Genomic DNA, 18193 nt, shown 5'->3' with positions numbered 1-18193 from the left:
TTTTTTGTCCTGTTGTGAATCCACATTGAGTTTATTCTTCCCATGTGACTGTAGCTACAGTTTCATGAATATTTGCTTCAATAATAGAAACTATTGTATAAACTAAACTATAAAATATAAAGTCATGTAACTAAAGGGGAGATCTGACTTTTCACATGAAAAAAATGATGGAAAAAATGTGATATCAGCTTAGATGAATCTCACTTGGTTTGGTGCAGTCTCTGAGGAGGTAACAGTTTCCAGTAATGATCTGGTTATGTTGGAGAAGACGTCATAGCATTGCATACAAACACTGACACAGATCACTCCAAAATAATGTGCCTTTAAAACTAAAGTGAAGTGTAACGGTAATAAAACAAAAATGTTGTTAGAGCAGCTGCTTCACCTCTGTTGGAACTATGGGAACAGCTCTCTGCTAAAAACAGACTGGACGATGCTCTTTCATTTCTATCCTTTGTTCAGCTTTTCTTATGTTAAATGCTGCTTTCACTTTAATTTATAAGCAGCTGTAATTTGTCTGTTCAAACACATTTCTATTGTGTTACACTATGTTTTTGGATCCATGTGCTTGATTTGGTTTTTGTGTCACCTTCAAGTCAAAAAGTATTGATGTTTTTTGTGTAAAGAAAACGTGTTGACCACTAAACCATGAAGTAACTAGAACTTAAATATTAAAAGTACCAAGAAAAAAGGAAATGAAAAGAAGAGCATCAGGTGTTCAAACATCTGCAGAGGTTTTAAATTTCTCTTCAGTCGAACAGTTTTCAGTGTTGAAGCTGCAGAAAAAGCTGACAGGAGCTAACTTTTCTGTTTAAGAACATTGTTTGACTCTTTATCCTTTGTTTGGGTCTCACTTCTGAGAAGTACAGAGGTAACAGCGTGTTACATGAGAATGATAACAGTAGATAGCAGGCTGAGCTGAAAGTAGGTCCAATGTTAGACTTGTACTGAAACTAAATAAGTACCTTAAAATGCTAACACATAACTACCACAGAAGACATGAATAAAAGAATATGATGCTTTCGACAATATAATTACATATAATCAATATAATATCACGACTCAATAACTACACAAATTTGTGATCACACAGTTATTGCTCTACCCTCCACAGAGCGCCACATGACAGAAATCCAGTGAATTCATTTTTGATATTTTTGTTTCCAATTCAACATGAGCCACAAAGAACAGATTTTATGATGCCATCAAAAACTGGTTCAATGTGTGAGTTTAAAGCAGATATAACTGACGTTTGCTCTCAGGATGAATTCCTATTTGTTCTGATGGACCTTTGACACCTGAGCAGGAAGCACTGAGTCTCTTTTTGTGGACAATAAAACTAATAAAGTCTCTTAAAAGTTTACATGTTGATGGTCTTGATGTTCCTGCTTCTCCTGGGAATACAGGAGGTGACAACAGGTTATCTAGGAATTTTATGTTTTTGTCTTTTTATTTGTTGCAGCCTTTTTCTGCATCATTTGATCCCCAGAGAATTGCAGCCTGTTTCAGCTGCAATAAATCCCTGTAGATTATAATTATATTATAACCTTAATGTACTTCTCATCTTATTTCCCAAACGGTCGCCAATGTGGACCGATCTTCATGCTTTAACTGGTACAGATTTTACACTGAATATCCTTCCTGACACAAGCCTCCCATTTATTCCTGCTTGGACTGAAGGAGTAGACTTTCTCATGACTCCCTGAGTCTGGGTTTGTGTCTCCTCCTGGTCTTGAACTGGGGATTGTTCATGTGTGAGGTGAACACATAAATGCATGAAACAAACAAACCCTGCATTTCATGCTAATTCCCAATAACTAGCATTTAACATTAGAAGATGAGAAATGATGTTTATATTTTGAACTTGGCTATTTCTTTAAATTGCTCATTGCACATCTTTTTATAAGTGAACCTGCCGTCTTTCTAAACGATCCAACAGCTGTAATTGACATCAGTCAGGGGGTCTGTTGGTAATTTAGTGGCTGTAACCAAAACTTTTATTTTCGCCACAAAATACCATTTTCATTTTCATGAAGAGTTAAAACCTTTTATCGCTACAGCTTATCAAATAAAATAAGTATACACAAACCCACTCTTTGAAGTCAAAGGAATTTGCAAAGAAAAGCGTCTGGACTTTTTCAAGTTGCTTGAAGACGTTTCACCTCTCATCCGAGAAGCTTCTTCAGTTCGAACTGAAGAAGCTTCTTTGCAAGCTCCTTTGACTACGATAACCTGGATGACTGAGAATCTTCACAGACATATTGCCGTACATTTTGGGAGGACCACTCTTTGAAATATTTCTTTACTGCGTCTTCTCAAGTCCCAGACTTCCCAGAGTTTGTGGTTGTTGTGATTGTCATGGTTTGCCAGGGCAAGCCGTGGGGATGTGGGGAAAGGAGGACCCAGAACGCTGGACTCTTCACTGCAAGCGGTACGTTTATTTACAGTGCGAAAATGACAATAAATCCCCGTGCTCCCCCTTTACTCCCGTGTCGTGTCTTCTTCCCAAAAAGTCCCTGTTTAGTGCTCTCTGCTCCTGTGTCTCTGCACTCCCCGTGCTCACTGCTCTCTCTCGTTCCACACTCCTCCTGAGGAAAACAATAGAGACAGCTGTAAAAACACTTAATCCCAGCAGGCATACACTCACTGACTTTTAAACTAAACTAGAAGACTGAAGTGAAGTCTAACGCAATAATTTCACGTCGGTGGAAACTCCATCGCTCTCCTAAATAGCTCCTCCGACGAGCCCAGATCAGCAGCAGGTGTGTGGCAAGGACTTCGGGTGTGGCCAGTCCCCTAGCAGGGCCACACCCACCAGGCCTGAAGGTGGCTGTGACTTGGCCACAGAAAACACATGCACACACACACACACACACACACACACACACACACACACACACACACACACACACACCTGCCTACATACAAATGTGGACAGAGAACAGTAGCAGTGCAGACGACACACACACCAAATAATAATAATCTCCACTTTTGGAGATTTACTTTCCTGGATGATTGAGAATGCATCAAGACGACATAATAATAATAATGATAATAATAATAACAATAATAATAATAATAATAATAATGATAGCCCACACAGCTCAGGGACCCTGAGCCCCCAGAGCCGGGTCCACAGGGATGATTGATGAAGTTCAGATGATTCGTTATGACAGCAGCACCAGGAGAGCTGAACCCAAACAGCAGTGGATGAACGATGCAGCAGATACACAGTACTGGGAGAGGAACACTGTGTTTTTTCCTCCATTAATAATTTAAAGCAGCGCTTCAACCAAACTGGAGGTTTGTTGTTGTTTTTACTGACACATGCTGTTAATGTTTTTTTGTTTTTGTTTTTGTTTTTGCAGTACATTGAAAATTTGTCATTTAGATCACAGTCCGAACTCTTGTTTAGATGGTATTAACTTGCCTTGACCACAGTGGCTTAGTCTTGAACCGAATACTCAATTTGATGGTCAAAGGAAAATTAATCAACAGCAGGTTTGATGATTAAATCATGATGAAAGTATTTCATCCAACTAAACTCCAAATATTTACAGGTTCCTGTTTTTTCTACAATTTCTCAGTTAATCGATTAAACTGTCATGGACACTGGAAAGGATCGGACTCAAGAGTGTGAGACTTAAAGGTTCAGTGACATTGTGTTTATTTACGGTGAAGGCAAAACAGGGTTACAAACAAAAGGAATGATTGCTAGCGTGTCCAGGGTGCCAGCACAAACAGATCCACAGATAGTCTCTCTCTGGAGGGAAAACTCTCTTGGAAAGTCACTCAGACAAACTCAGGATTCCTGTGCTGTACTTCTGTCGTGACCTTGTCAGTTACCTGTTAGTTGCTGTTCTCAGTACTTTAACTTGTTTGTTACCGTTCCTGTTGCCACCGATTTTCAGTCCATTTCAACAAGCAAATGTGTTTGTTTGTGAGAAGCTGCCAGGAACAAATTTCTCAAAAATACAATTTAAAATGAGTTGTCTCTTTGTTATGACACGATGCGGGTGGACCACGGGAGCAGAACACACAGACATGTTTTGGACTCAGTGCAGGGGGTTATACTTACAGTGACACAAACAACACAATTCTGGCGCCGTGAGGAAGTGCTCGAACGGTCTACGGAAAAAGGAGCGTAGAGATTAGTGTCAGTGTACGGGGAAGCAAACGCAAGGATAATACGAGGGAGGTGAGAACTGGAGAGCTTACTTGTCACAACCTGATTACTAGCCCGGGCTGACGAGGAGCTGGTGTTCTGGGAATCCATCCTACCTCAAAAAACATCCTACCCAATGTTTCGGCGTCTGCGCAGAAACACCAAACCCAAATTAACTTCTTTTTCTCTCACCCATCCGGAATACTTCTTAAGGTTATGGTTATGGGTAGGGTTAGGTTTAGTCACAAGTCACCGTCAAATCATAATATGGGTAGGACGATTTGTCAAAGTAGGATGGTTTCCCAGAACACCGGTCCTGCAGCATGTCTGCGCTGGTCCAGTCGACCCGCCATCTGTCCCGGGAGGGGACAAGCATCGAAGGCGGGGGGATGAGCGTGTATCAGTGTATGCGTTTAAAATTAATACAAATCACTCCACTGAGAAACTTAACAGGGTTTTATCCACTGAATAGAAAATAAATTATACAGTGTATACCCAACATAACATGAACTAAACCTGTCATAATATAAAAATTTATAAAGACCAGATGAAACTAACCTTCCCTTCGTGATAAACTGGTTCATATGAAGATATTTTACTTTCAGTTTCGTTGATTTAAGTGACGTTTACTCTCAGAGTAAATCCCTATTGGCTCTGATCGAGGCTAATGGTGACGTTTCTCCTGGTTCTCCATTTTAGCCTTTTCTGGACAAGCGGACGCAAAGTCTGTTAAATGTTTGGCTGTTTATGGTCACAATGAAGAAGATGAAGGCCTGCATCTTCTTTCTTCTCCTGGGAATACAGGGGGCAGCGGCAGGTCAGTTTGACTGTTATATTTCTGTTTTTTTATATGTCAGATTTATGTACACTGTTAGACTTTTCATCTCCACTTTACGGTAACATACTGGCGTCACTGTTGCCAGCGTCATACCGTGACGCCGTATTACTGTAGCTTACCGTTCTGCAGGATGATACCGTTTTTTGCTGTAATACTCTTGGAGAAATTATGGTAACGCACCGTAGCTTTTTTTTACGGTATCTCACTGGCGTCACTGTCGCCAGTGAGATACCGTTATGTCGTTATGTCATAAATTACGTCAACAAAGTATCATCATACTGTGATTAAGAAATTGGTATACTACCGTTTATTCACGGTATGTCACTGTAAGCCCGCTGCAAGGTAATAAACTGCAATATATTTACCAGTAACTTACCGTTATCACGCATCATCAGTACCAAAAATATTCATCTCTGCTAGAGGATACCGTGTCCCAACTGGCGGTCATTTACTGTTTAACACGTCGTAATTTACCGTAATTTAAGGAAACAGTAACATACTGTAAGAGACTGGAGGGTTCAAAAAAATTGTATTGTATTAAAAAAAAAGGTACCATTTATTTATTTACATAAAAACATATATATACCCACTAAAGATCGATTGATCGAGATAGATAGATAGATACACACACACAATAATTCATGTGCTTTACACCACTTTTTATTTCTGTTCTGATTTTTCCCTGCTGAAATACACATTTCCAAAATCAAGAACTGAAAAGAACTGAAAACATATTTTCACTGAGGAAGCACTTGTTTTTACTAAACCATGTAATCCATTATTTTCTCAGATGGTTATACAAACAATAACGATATTATGTCATATCCATATCATGGCAGACAACATATGCTCAAGTGTTGGGTTTTCTTAGTTATGTTTTGTAGGGTCTTAAACCTACAATGTGAAGTGTCTTGGCATTCATTTTGTTGGCACCATACAAATAAACTGAATTGTAATGAATATAATATCAAGCCCCACACTTCTGCCTTTATATACACTTTGTCCAAAATTCTGGCTCACACCACCAAATCAATGCACAAAGCAGGGTCCACAAGGACATGGATGAGCGTGTGTGGTGTGAAGGAACTTGACTGACCTGCACTGAACCCTGACCTTGCTTTGTGGACTGAGTTCATTGATTTGTAGGGTGAGCCAATACATGTGACAATTAAAGTGTAAGTAGCTGAAATAATTTTTAACAAACGGGTAAAAGAAGGAAAAAGAAAATCAAAACTGTTGCACTCAAAAAAACCTATTGGACAGAGACAGCGTCTTGCAAGATGGCGAGAGAGCTTGTCTTCATTGGTGTTTGTCTTGTGTAAATGTCCAGAAAGCATGGGCCATGGATCATCTGTGGAGACACAGGTAACAACACATTGGTCACTTAAATTATACAAGAAATTCACTAAAAATGGCAACAACAGTTGCCTAATTTGAAGTTCTCCACTCAAATTCAGTAAGCCGCTGGAGGAAAGTTGTGACATGAGGGTTAATGTGAGCAACCTTTCGCTTCACAGTGGTCCCAGTCTTTCTGCTTGTCCCAACCTTGGAGGTACATTTTGTTCCCTCTTCAGGGTTTATCCTTACAAAAAACCTTAAAACATGCCATAATAAACAGTAACATACAGTAACATTGAGTTGTGATTTGAAATAATGAGTTACTTAGGGATAATTCATTCATCATCTATCACAGTTAGCTGACTGTTCAAACATACCTCTGAATTAGTTCCAGTGTTGCACACGCTGACTCCTGGTATTCCAGGTTCAAAAGAAGACTGACATCGCATCAGCAAAGGTGTTCTCTTTGTCCAGCTCAACAATTACACGCCCCTCTGCACTCACCATCCAGCAGGTGGCGGTTATTGAACTTTGTCCTGTATGTATAGGGGCAACATTGTCATTATGCAACATAAAATAATTTCAATACTTCACTTCTTCACACTGTCTAGATAGTCATAAAGCAAATAGCTACGTACAGTTAATTATCAGTGGCCTTATGTACATAAGTCCATTTTAACATATTATAATTGTACATAATTGGGAATTATTCTGCGCATTAAACACACCTAACAAAGAGTCAGCCCAATTAAATTACCGGAGATGAATCAACTGTATGGTTATTTTGGAGTTTATAGTTTGTGCTGCTGTTAAACTTTACAGTATTGACTTCAGTATTTCTGCTGTTGGTGTAGCTAGACTACTATGTTGATCAGTAATATGTAATGTGAAACTTGATATTGTTACCTTGCTGGGTTCACTGAGACACATGTCCAACAACCTTGGTTTATAAAGGAAATTACAGAAATTTGAGCTACGAAAAAAGAGACTGGATACCTGTGTCCACGAAAAGCTCTTGTGCCAAACAGAAATTTTAATACGATCTAATCAGCTCTGTTTCATTAATGACTTCTTACCAAGCATAATCAGCCTTGGGGTGATTGGCAGGTTGCTCTCTGCTTCAAGGGACATCCTGGTAGATGTTTCCTGCCAGAAAAAGGACCAAGACAATTTATGTAAAAAAACAAAACAAAAACAGGACAGCAAGCAACAGCATTAAACATAGAGCTGTATGTAAGAAGCTTACATCTGCTAAGACAAAGAGGGAGTCTTCATCTTCCTTGTAATACTTCATCATGAGAAGTATGGTTGCTGTGCCAACCTTGTTGTTGGTCAAAACTCCCTCACTTTCTATCTGCTGGATGAGTGTCCTTATACCAAGGTTCCATTTGAGCTTCTGGCTGGAGAAATAGTTAATAATCCTTCTGCCTTTGGTTATGAGGGCCTGACCTAAGCGCTCACTGATATTGATGCCTGTGAGTTTGTAAAAGTGGTTCGAAAGACCTTTCCGAGTAAACAAGAATGGCCACTGCTCCTGAATTTCAGCTACTGAAAGTGAGGGACAACTGTTGATAAGCTGGTGCTGAGAAATATATATGAGGCACATGAAGTCATGCACATCAGGTCTCTCCACAGCTCCAGGTCCTTCTGAATTAAAAATTGTTAACAAGATGTGCTTCTTTTCCTCTAAAGAAGCTGGCGTTTCCTCCTCAGGAAGTTCAACTGGTTGCCAATTTATACAACCATAGCTATCAACAAGACATCTAACTTTTTTAGGTGAGGTTGCTTTACTGTTGGGACTGCAGTCTTCCTCATTCCTGGTTCTCTTTGTTTGACGAAGTCTATGTGTTGTATTATCTCGATTAACATGTTCAACTCTAGATTTGATGCTTCTCAGTAGTGAATAATGTCCACAACCCAGTCTTTCTCCCTTTTCAGTAAAATCTGCAAATGTTTGAGGGTATCTGTTTACAATGATTTTAGCAACTTCTTCACAAGATGCACGTTTAGGGTTCCTGCAGTGAACTTGCATGGCCTCCACAACAATTCTAATCATACTTCTCCTGTCCTCTGGATGAGCTCTGTCTCCTCTTGTGATTGCATGCGACAGTCGGAGTGGAAATCTTTCCCAAGGAATCTGTAAGTGTGAGACCCAAGAGCTGGAATAATGGTTGTACATAGTGGTGGACGTGGAGGAGGAGGGGTGAGGTGGATGGCTTGATGTTTCAGCTGATGCAGCAGGGCAAGGCTCCAGAGTAATGGTGTCATTCAGGTTCTCTGGTCTGTTGCCATCTAAACAAATAAATAAATAAAGATCATTGGAAAAGTTACCTTAAAAAGCTACTATGTCAACAAATATGTCCTCACTAAAAGATGAACCCTTCAATTAGGATTGAGTAGTAACGGCAAGGCAGTTTTGGGGACCTTGTCTGAAGATGAAAAGAAGCAATCCCAGGACTGCAAAAGAACTACAAACTCAAGGTCTTGCATTGAAAAGACCTTGAGTCAATATATTTTACAGTATGTCACAATTTCAAACCCTTAGTTGTACCACTACCAATGAAAGGTTAATGGTGTTAGATTTAGTGTCTACTTTTCTTTATGTTTTCCGTGTTAAGTATCTACCAGACAATGTGAGCCCCAAAACGCTCTTCAATATTATACTGTCAAAGTACATGTGTAGTATGGTGAAGAGAAAAAAAAAGCTAATCAAGCTAATCAGTGACATATGAGTCTATGAGTGACCTTCAAATCACAGACTCAAGTCTATGAGTCTGTGAGTTGTACAGAACCTACAAAAACCTCCTTTAAATGCAAGAAGTAGTTTACGTATTTGAATTGGTGTGAGAAAGGGTTTGAGATCTTCCGCCTCCACAAACAAAAGATCACTTTTTTGTTGTACACCAATAACGTCCGTCAGATGTTCTACAATGCAGATTATTTTCTCTCTGTCTAGTGTCGGCAGGAGGCTTGTGAGTTCCTCTTCAATTTCCATCCCTGAAAGAGAATTAAGAGGAAACTGAATGGTGTAGGGAGACAACAAAAAGGCCTGCCATGTTATAAAGTGGTGGTGGGTAATAATCCATCAGACTGTCAGCATTTACACAAACACTTCTTTCTGTAGGGCAACGCAAGCAGTGAAGTCCAAGGTCAATGAGAAGTACTGAGTGATGCAACTCGAGCACAAAGTACAATTCAGAATCGTTAACAAGTATAACAGCTATCTTCCCAAAAACCAAGCCATCATCAGTGTCATGTACAATGGAAACATAGCCTTTGACATACTTGGTACCTTTGTAGACAACTGCTGACACATCCAAAGTTTGCCACAGCTTCTTGAATGAGAGTGTTGTAAAGATGATGATTCTAATCTCTTGTTTCTCCAATCATTTGGACTATAGGTGGAAACATTTGGCCCACTGAGAGGTAGGACTGCAGTAACTGATGCCGTTCAGTCTTGCATAAGTTGACAAAGTTATGCACTGTTCTTGTACATGCTTTGAAATACGAGTGCTTGCTCTCAAACCTAAGGGTGCACAAACGAATGAGTGGTCCAAAGTGAAGGATAAGCTCTACATAATGTAACAAATAGTGATGTTTTGCTTTTAAAGCTTTGTCAGGAAACCTACTGTGTCTCAGATATATATAGTCCTCTATGAAAAAAGTTCTTGATTGATTTTGTCTACTTCTGCTTGTGGAATATTAAATGAAGAGTTTGTCAGACAGTATTGCAAGAACATCGTGCATTACACAGCTGAGAAGATCCTGAAATTCCTCTATGATGCTCTGTATAGTGCTGGTTGGCAAGAGCATTTTAGCCTGCATTTTTAAATTACACAAAGCCAACTGTCTTCTAATAGATTAACTATGTCCTGTCCTTGTATTATGGCAAATTCCCCAATTTCTTGTTGCCCTTGACTGCTGAACTGTCTACTTATGTTTTCGAGAAATACGGCTGGAAAATGATGTTCGGACACTGAAGTATTTAGAGCAATCTTCAAATGGACATAATACTTTTTTCCCGTCTTTGATGTGAAATCTGAGATGGGCACAGAGTTGTAAAGTTTTGTGCAGCATACCCACATCCAGGAACTTGACAGCTGAGGTCACCCGTGAACTCATAGAACTTCTCCTCAGTGGTCTCCCTTCTTGTTCTGTGATTCCTAGGCATGTGTGAATGAAAGGCAGAAAATGTTCTGAAAGTGGCAGGACAGTTCTCAGTTCCACGAGAAAGCCTATAGTTAGCTACATGTTTGTGGCTTTTAACATGCAAACTGAACAATATAAATTTGTGTGCACGGAAGCCACAAAATTTACAAATACACATAGTTGCAAAAAGTTCAATGACCAATTACCTTTCCTAAATGACATATGCAATGCAAAAAAAAAAATAAATAAATAATGAGAGTATTGTCAATAGGGACCAATTCCCGGTTTTTACATGATCAAAATTATTAACAAAAGGCTTCAATAAACAGAAAATGTGTGCTGACAAAAGACAAGAGAGCAGTGCACAAAAATGAAAAGATATTTGAGCTCGACGCTTTAATGGGTTTAGCCTGACTAAGTCAGCACCCCGCACCGTACAGGTAGTACAAGCACACCTGAAAATACTGACCAGCTAACAGCTTTAAGCATTTGGGCGCAACCTCGGTAGTTCACCGATTCACCTGTTGCAAACGTCCAACTTTCTATCAAGTCTCATAAATCCATCGGCAACTATTACCTAACTAGTCTTTTGAGTCTCCACATTCATAGATATTGACATTTTGTCTTAGCATTTGAATGAAAATAACCTGGCTGGGTAGCTTAAAAGTCAAAACAAACAGTAATAAGAACGCATTTCTGACTTCGCTCGAATAAGTGAAAAAACACTTACCTTCAGACTGATTAGCTGGTGTCAGTCCAACTTTAATGTTTCCCATGTCAGTCCGTTTTAGGGAAAAAGTGTTAAGTTTAGTTGTTTCATTTACTTTTGAGATCCTCCCTCATGGACGAGAAATTTGGAGTCTAGCAGAGTTGTCACGAATAGCATACGATCTTCAGATATAATCCAATCAACCGTGCATTTAACCTGACTGAACTCCATCCAGTTACCTCTGACTACTTCTAAGTTGCACATCTTAACGGTCCGTAAATTGTCTCTGTTGTTCTTCCACCATCTCATCATCACTCTGTGCTGCAGCAAACTGGGACTGTGGCACAGAATAGTTGATGGCCATGTTGTTCTCCTGCTTTGCAGCTTTGTTTGAGTTTGAATTGCGTCTTAAACGTGCAAAACTAAGAAAAGCAGATAAATATTTTCTTCTTGTTGTTATTTAATGGTGGTTGGCAACCAGCGAAAGGAGCATTAGCCGCCTCGATCAATATTTTCTATCCGCCATTGTTGTTTTGAAAGTGTGCGCCATACGTCACGTTGTACGTCAGGTAAAGGTGTGGTCTCGACTATTGCTCTCCCATTGAGATGTGTCACCAGTGCTACACACACCTGTCGCATAACACGCTTTAAAAACGTAACATTCGCTTTAAAAACACAACCCAACGCGCTAAACATGAACAAACAAAAACACCCGTGTTACATTATCACGTATATCCAGGACATCTCTTCTGAACCAAGATGAAGTGGTGCTACAAGGAGAGTGCATTTTATAGCAGTCTGGCCTGCCACAAAATGCACCGCTAAAAATACAGTTTCTGCTTGTCCCAGAATTTATTAAATTTGAGAGTGAAGTTGTAGGACTGATGCTGGTTAGTGGTGTAGGTTTCATGGATGTGACACCTGAACTTGTGTAAAATGACCACCAGAGCATATTCCGAGACTTCTGGTTAGTTCACTGTAGTTAGGCAGAGGTGTCTTAAAAGTACCACCTTATACAGAAAAAATGAAGTTCCAGTATAAAAAAGAATAAGAAGAGAAAAAAGCTACACCCTGCTAAATGAAGTAACTTTTAACCATTAGTCTGAATGTAACATATAGAAAGGAAATCAGTCTAAGTATACGTTACCTAGTAGGTATACTACTAATGCTTCTTGGGGACTACATTGGCCCCCGTTTTAGTATATAGAAGTATACTTGAAAGGAACTTTTAGATGTACTTTTTGTTCACTATAACTGTACTAACATAATGTCCTTTCCAGTCTATAAGAGTATACTTAAAATATACTCTACTCTAACACAATACTAAACTTACAAGTATACTATTGATTTACTTTTTAGTTTATATTTGGCTTACTTCTGGTTGAAACATAGTAATTAAAATCCAGTTGAAACATATTTTTCACATGTAACAAATCACTCCATTTCCCAGACAGTCAGATAATAGTTCCAACTATCAGAAGGCTTCCTTTGCAGAGAACTACACTCATAGTTCAAGTACCAGAATTATATTGCAAACAGGTGAGAAAATGATTGGAGAGTTGAGGTTTATTAACTATTAACCGTTTTCACTCACGGTTTAAACATTTTTTTTTTTATCCCACTTACTCTGTTCAGAAGGTAAAAGACATTACACAAGAATTTCTGACAAATTCTTGTTTAAAACATCAATTATTTGTTTCATAGTTGTTTTAATTTTACAGTTAAAGCACTGCAATGCTTGCTGGGTATTTCGTTATACTTCTTAGTATACTTCAGTTATACTTCAAATACTTCAAATAGTGTAGCTGCAACTTACTCAAGTTAAAAATGATGCTGTATATTGTAGTTTACATGTGATACTACTCTCACAATGAATTGCATTTTATGGTAATACACTCTGAATGAGGATTTAGGTAATTACTCTTAGATCTACAGTAGAAAACAACAGAAATCCCGATGGTGTAATAGTATAATCTCAGTAACATCACCAATTGTTACATTTGCTGTATTTTACAGCTGTTTCCATGAGTACGGTGAGTTACCGTAAAAATAATGTAATCTCATGGAATTTTCCCACAATTACTTGCAAATTACAGTACTAAACTGCAAACATCCTTTAGAGTTTTTCACTGTTGATTTTGCAGTACTAAGCTATGGAAATTACTGCAAAGGCTAACAGTGTAATTTGAAAGACAAATGGACGGACTGTTTGCTCCCCTGAAAGTTCCTGTACGCTAAACATTTAGTTGTAATGGATCCTAGTAGAAAATGTCAATGTTTAGACACAGTCGATTATATTATACAGGTAGTTGAAGTCTGTTTATCTCTTCAATATCTAATAATAAACATTAAAGTTTAGATGAAGGCAAAGATTAAAACAAGGCGACTTATGTCCAAAACTATTTGATGATTTCCGGCTTTGCGGCTCTGCTGTCTCTCCAAACAGTCCAACAAATAAAACATGTGAGGAGGTCTGATGATAATCTGGTGACAATAATTAAAACGTTTATTTTAAAAACTAAGTAGCATTTTAATTTTCATGAGGGTTTAAAACATTTTCACACAACAGCTGCTTATTAAAGTTAACTAAAGTTCATTTAAGTATCTTTATAAATATTATTTTTATTTTACTATTATTTAAAAATTATTTGTTCAGTATACCCTCCTGCCCTCTGGGAGGCGCTACAGGAGCCTCCGGACTAAGACCACCAGGTACCGGAACAGCTTCTTCCCCACAGCTGTCAGACTCCTGAACTCTGCCTCCTGACATCTGACCCACGTTAACTCATGGACTGAACATACACACACACACAATGGACAACTGTACCCTCAAACACACAATAATAACATGGACTGAACCACCACTCACAACCACTAGCATTTTATATAGCCTCTGTAGAAATTATCCACACCCTCACTTATCTTAACTGCACTACTGTATAGTTCTGTGTAAATAATCATTCTGTACATACAATAATTTTTAACCCTACAACTGTTTACAACTTGCATAATTCCCATTTCTGTATAGCTGTATAACTCAGATTTCTGTAAAGTTATTTATTTCATATTCTGTATAGTTTTTTATTTCATATTTATATCCTGTTCATAGCCTGTACATAGCTTGTACTCACTACAGCCTGTACATACTTATAGTTATAGAATATTCACAACATACTTCATACCGTGTACATTATAACATGCCATAATAGACCCATTTCTGTAATATACTTACATATCTATATTATTGCTAATATATCTTGTAATATATCTATATCACTAAAGCACTTCTGGATGGATGCAAACTGCATTTCGTTGCCCTGTACCTGTGACATGTGCAATGACAATAAAGTTGAATTCTATTCTATTCTATTCTATATGAAGAGCCACATGTCATTTGATGTAGTCTATTAAAAGTTAAAAGACTCCTGCTTTGTATTGTCTTCAGTATTATTCACCAGTGTTATGCTTGTGAATATTTTCTGTTTGACAAACATGCGCACACATATCGTAACTAACGAGTAGTTACACCCGGATATGAAGTTCACTGTTTTTCTGGTGTATCTGGTGTTATTAACAGCGCGATGAGGTGACTTTTGTTGTGACGTGTATAAATAAAATAAAATAGAATTCAATTCAATTCAATTCAATTCAATTGAGATGCAAAATAAATCATTATTACTTAATAATATCATATAGTTTGTGGCAGTGAGTTTATACATTAAATGGACTTTTTCCTGGGTAGTGTAACAGCCTTCCAATGTATCGGAGGTCAAGGTTCATCATCGTGGGGTCAGCTGGCTGCCTGACTACACTGAATGAACAGATTTTTCCATTAATACACTACACATACCAGCATGAACTAATGTTGTTATCACAGCTTGTATGATCAATAAGAAGCTGCAGGTGAGAAATACCAGAAAAGTTTTGCAATTTATAAACAATCTCCACCAATAACAATTGCTAAGATAATATTCCCCAAATAATAGTTACCTAACATTAGCTTTGGTTTTATTGATAATATTATTTTAAGCTTAAAAAAAATATAAAAATAATATAAACAAAGAAGAAGCATTGATATGCTTCAATCAATTCATATAATTTGAAATATCAAAAATTGAAATGCAAAAGAGAACAACTCACTTCAGAAGTCACGCTGCGTAACAAAAGCAAAACAGATTAAAAATAATATGTATTTTGTTTAACAATGAAAACAAAATAAAAATATAGTTAAATTAAACCCTATAATGAGTTCAAACCATCAATCATGAAAACTGAATTAAACCAAACTGAAGGATAAACACCAGTTTTAAAACTTTCTGTGAATAATCAGGTTCAAACTAGAATTTGAAGTTTTGAAGAAAAGAGGATCAAAAACATTACATTAACCACTGAATATCTATTCATAAATCTATTTTGTGTTTATTGAAGGGACAGCAGGATTATTACAGGATGTCCTTAATGTGATGAAGTTTTTCTTATTGTGTTATTTAAAATAATTTATTAGTCTGTGTTCCTGAGTTCTCACAACATTAACTGTTTCTTACAGTGACCCACTCTCTGAAGTATTTCTACACTGGATCCTCTCAAGTCCCAAACTTCCCAGAGTTTGTGACTGTTGGGATGGTTGATGATGTTCAGATTGAATATTATGACAGCGACACAGAGAAAGCTGTACCCAAACAGGACTGGTTTGCCAGGAACACAGATCAGCAGTACTGGGAGAGTCAGACTGGGCTCTTTAAGGGCACCCAGCAGACGTTCAAAGCCAACATTGAGATTTTAAAGCAGCGCTTCAACCAAACTGGAGGTTTGTTCATGTTTCATTTTTTACTGATATTTGCTGTTAATGTTTTCAGTGTGTTTTGTTTACAGTAGTAAACAGGTTTGCACACATTAAATGTTTCATTCAGATTACAGATTAAAATTATTAACATAATAATTCGTAATAAATGTAGAACTACGGTCTGTGAAGCTTTAATTTAATTCAAACAGCTTTAAGGATCATGTTTGTATGAACTGACATAATTTAACTGTTTAGTTGATCAAAATAATCAAATAATGAAGATAAATTCATGACATTTGAAGTTTTCTGTTTATATTTAGGATTTTTTGCCTCTGAAACCTTGATGGTTGTTTTTGCTACAATTTCTTAATAATCGATTATTCAGAAATTAATCTCCAGAAAATCAGCTGGATCTAAATAATCAGTCTGAGGTGTATTTGTTTTACAATTATTGTGAACTAATATTTAACTTTTAATAAAAACAGTCCTGGACTGAAACTCTCCTTCAGTGGAAGCTTCTAGAAAGACCTGAGGACAGTCTGGTGTGTAGTTTTCCCGCAGTTAGAGGATTTTGTTAGAACGATAGGAGGCTGCAGAGTTTCAGAGGATGGAAACTTAAACCCAGGATCAGGATCTGTGTCTGCTGCTCAGGATCCATCTTAGTGTGTTTGTCTGTTCCTGTAGCTCACAGGAAGTCGCTCCGTGTCTCAGTTCAGACGACCCTCACAAATAATCACATGTTGTAATAAATTATAGAAAAAGAAAATATGTCAGACACCATCAACAGCATCTTAGGATGAAATAATTTATCATCTAGCTGAGATGTTAAATGTGCTGTGATGTCACAGTTTTGACAGCAGTTTTTCCAGATTCCATTAAACACATAATAATAATGATAATGATAATAATAATAATAATAATAATAATAATAATAATAATAATAATGTTATATTTAATACAAAAAGTAGAATCAAACAGGGTTGACTTTGTAACAGGCTGAAAGTAGAGACAGCTCAATGACCCGTTCACTGTCCACGGCCTCTTTATGAATGAATTTAACTAAATGCATCAACCATTGTGAAAATGAAACAGACATTCAGCCCGTTTTCATGAGGAAATGTTTTCAGGATTATCTTTCATTAGCAGAGGTTCCATAAATAAATCGGTGACAAACTTAAAGCTTCTCTGTGGAAAACACCAAAAGTGTCCCAGCATGGAGTCAAATTCAAGGTCTGAAGTATTGTTTCAGTCCTCTGCTCTTAGTAAATGTAATAAAAATGACAACGTGGTTTTAAATCTTAGGGGAACCTTTTTCACCTTTTTGTCAGGTCACAGCACAAGAAATTAACTGATTTATCAAAAATTATTTCTTGCATAGTCATCAATGATGACATGAAGCATTTGCTGGAACCTGAAATACTGTAAGTAGAACTCCAGATTAGATTAACATCACATGATCATATTAAACAGAGACACGTCTAGAAAAACCTCAGGACAGTCTGGTGTTTAGTTTCTCACAGGAAGGATTTTGTTGGACTGATGACGGCTGCAGAGTTTCAGAGGATGGAAAGTAAATCTAGAATCAGGATCTGTGTCGGCTGTTCAGGACTCAGCTTAGTGTGTTTGTCTGATCCTGCAGCTCACAGGAAGTGTCTCCACCTACAACAGCATAGATAAACTATGCAGTGATATCTCTGCAGGCAGGACGTAGATGTGCTAACAGGAGAAAATGAATTCTGTTTTTTTCCAGTGTCTTTTTCTAAAATCTACATTGTTAATGATGACTGGTTTTAAAAATCTTCACTGAGACAAAAGCAGCCATAAATGTAGATCCTCTATATGTTGATCATGTCTCTGTGTCAGTATAAGACTTTAGTGCAGTCTGTCTCTGGTTCACTGCAGTCTTTGTCTTTGTGTTTCTCTCAGGTGTTCACATAAACCAGGTGATGTACGGCTGTGAATGGGATGAAGAAACAGGTGAAGTGAATGGATATCGCCAAGAAGGTTATGATGGAGAGGACTTCATAAGCTTTGACCTGAAGGAAGAGACGTGGGTCGCTGCAAAACAACAGGCTGTCATGACAAAGATAAAGTTGGATCATGACTGGGCTCTGACTGCTCAGAGGAAAAACTACCTCACCCAGATTTGTCCTGAGTGGCTGAAGAAGTATGTGAACTATGGGAGGAGCTCTCTGATGAAAACAGGTAAAA

At 37.8% G+C, this 18193-nt stretch overlaps 2 protein-coding genes across 3 annotated transcripts in view; one reads left to right on the top strand and one right to left on the bottom strand.

Moving 5' to 3' along the window:
* Positions 1-3392: 3392 nt before the first annotated feature.
* LOC100699631 (class I histocompatibility antigen, F10 alpha chain) overlaps positions 3393-18193 on the top strand; it is a 33107-nt gene continuing 18306 nt past the window's right edge. Inside the window, 3 exon segments of the mRNA XM_025904550.1 lie at positions 3393-3397; positions 4931-4982; positions 15746-16006. Of these exon segments, the coding sequence (XP_025760335.1) occupies positions 4931-4982; positions 15746-16006 (313 nt within the window). The 5' untranslated portion in view covers positions 3393-3397.
* On the bottom strand, positions 6331-12280 carry LOC112845030 (uncharacterized). Of its 2 annotated transcripts, XM_025904549.1 has the most exons (7): positions 11221-12280; positions 10421-10504; positions 9144-9338; positions 7588-8633; positions 7418-7487; positions 7248-7281; positions 6331-6354 (listed from the first exon to the last, which is right to left on the bottom strand). In XM_025904549.1, exons 1-7 carry the CDS (start codon positions 11264-11266, stop codon positions 6351-6353), a joined length of 1479 nt encoding a protein of 492 aa, XP_025760334.1. In that variant the 5' UTR covers positions 11267-12280; the 3' UTR covers positions 6331-6350. The 2 variants fall into 2 exon arrangements, with proteins under 2 accessions (XP_025760334.1, XP_025760333.1); XM_025904548.1 differs by lacking the exons at positions 6331-6354; positions 7248-7281 and adding an exon at positions 6730-6877.

This window comes from Oreochromis niloticus, unplaced genomic scaffold (assembly GCF_001858045.2).
Source record: "Oreochromis niloticus isolate F11D_XX unplaced genomic scaffold, O_niloticus_UMD_NMBU tig00002470_pilon, whole genome shotgun sequence".
Taxonomy (NCBI): domain Eukaryota; kingdom Metazoa; phylum Chordata; class Actinopteri; order Cichliformes; family Cichlidae; genus Oreochromis; species Oreochromis niloticus.
The sequence above is the reverse complement of the archived record's forward strand: the minus strand, read 5'-3'. Positions and strand labels throughout refer to the sequence as shown.

Excerpts from the sequence above, each read along its gene's own strand:
- LOC112845030 (XM_025904548.1), bottom strand. The coding sequence starts at position 11,266 with ATGGGAAACATTAAAGTTGGACTGACACCAGCTAATCAGTCTGAAG. Across the intron at positions 10,505-11,220 it reads ACCAGCTAATCAGTCTGAAG|GAATCACAGAACAAGAAGGG; the intron begins GTAAGTGTTTTT and ends ACACATGCCTAG. Across the intron at positions 8,634-9,143 it reads ACTTCTTGCATTTAAAGGAG|ATGGCAACAGACCAGAGAAC; the intron begins GTTTTTGTAGGT and ends TTATTTGTTTAG.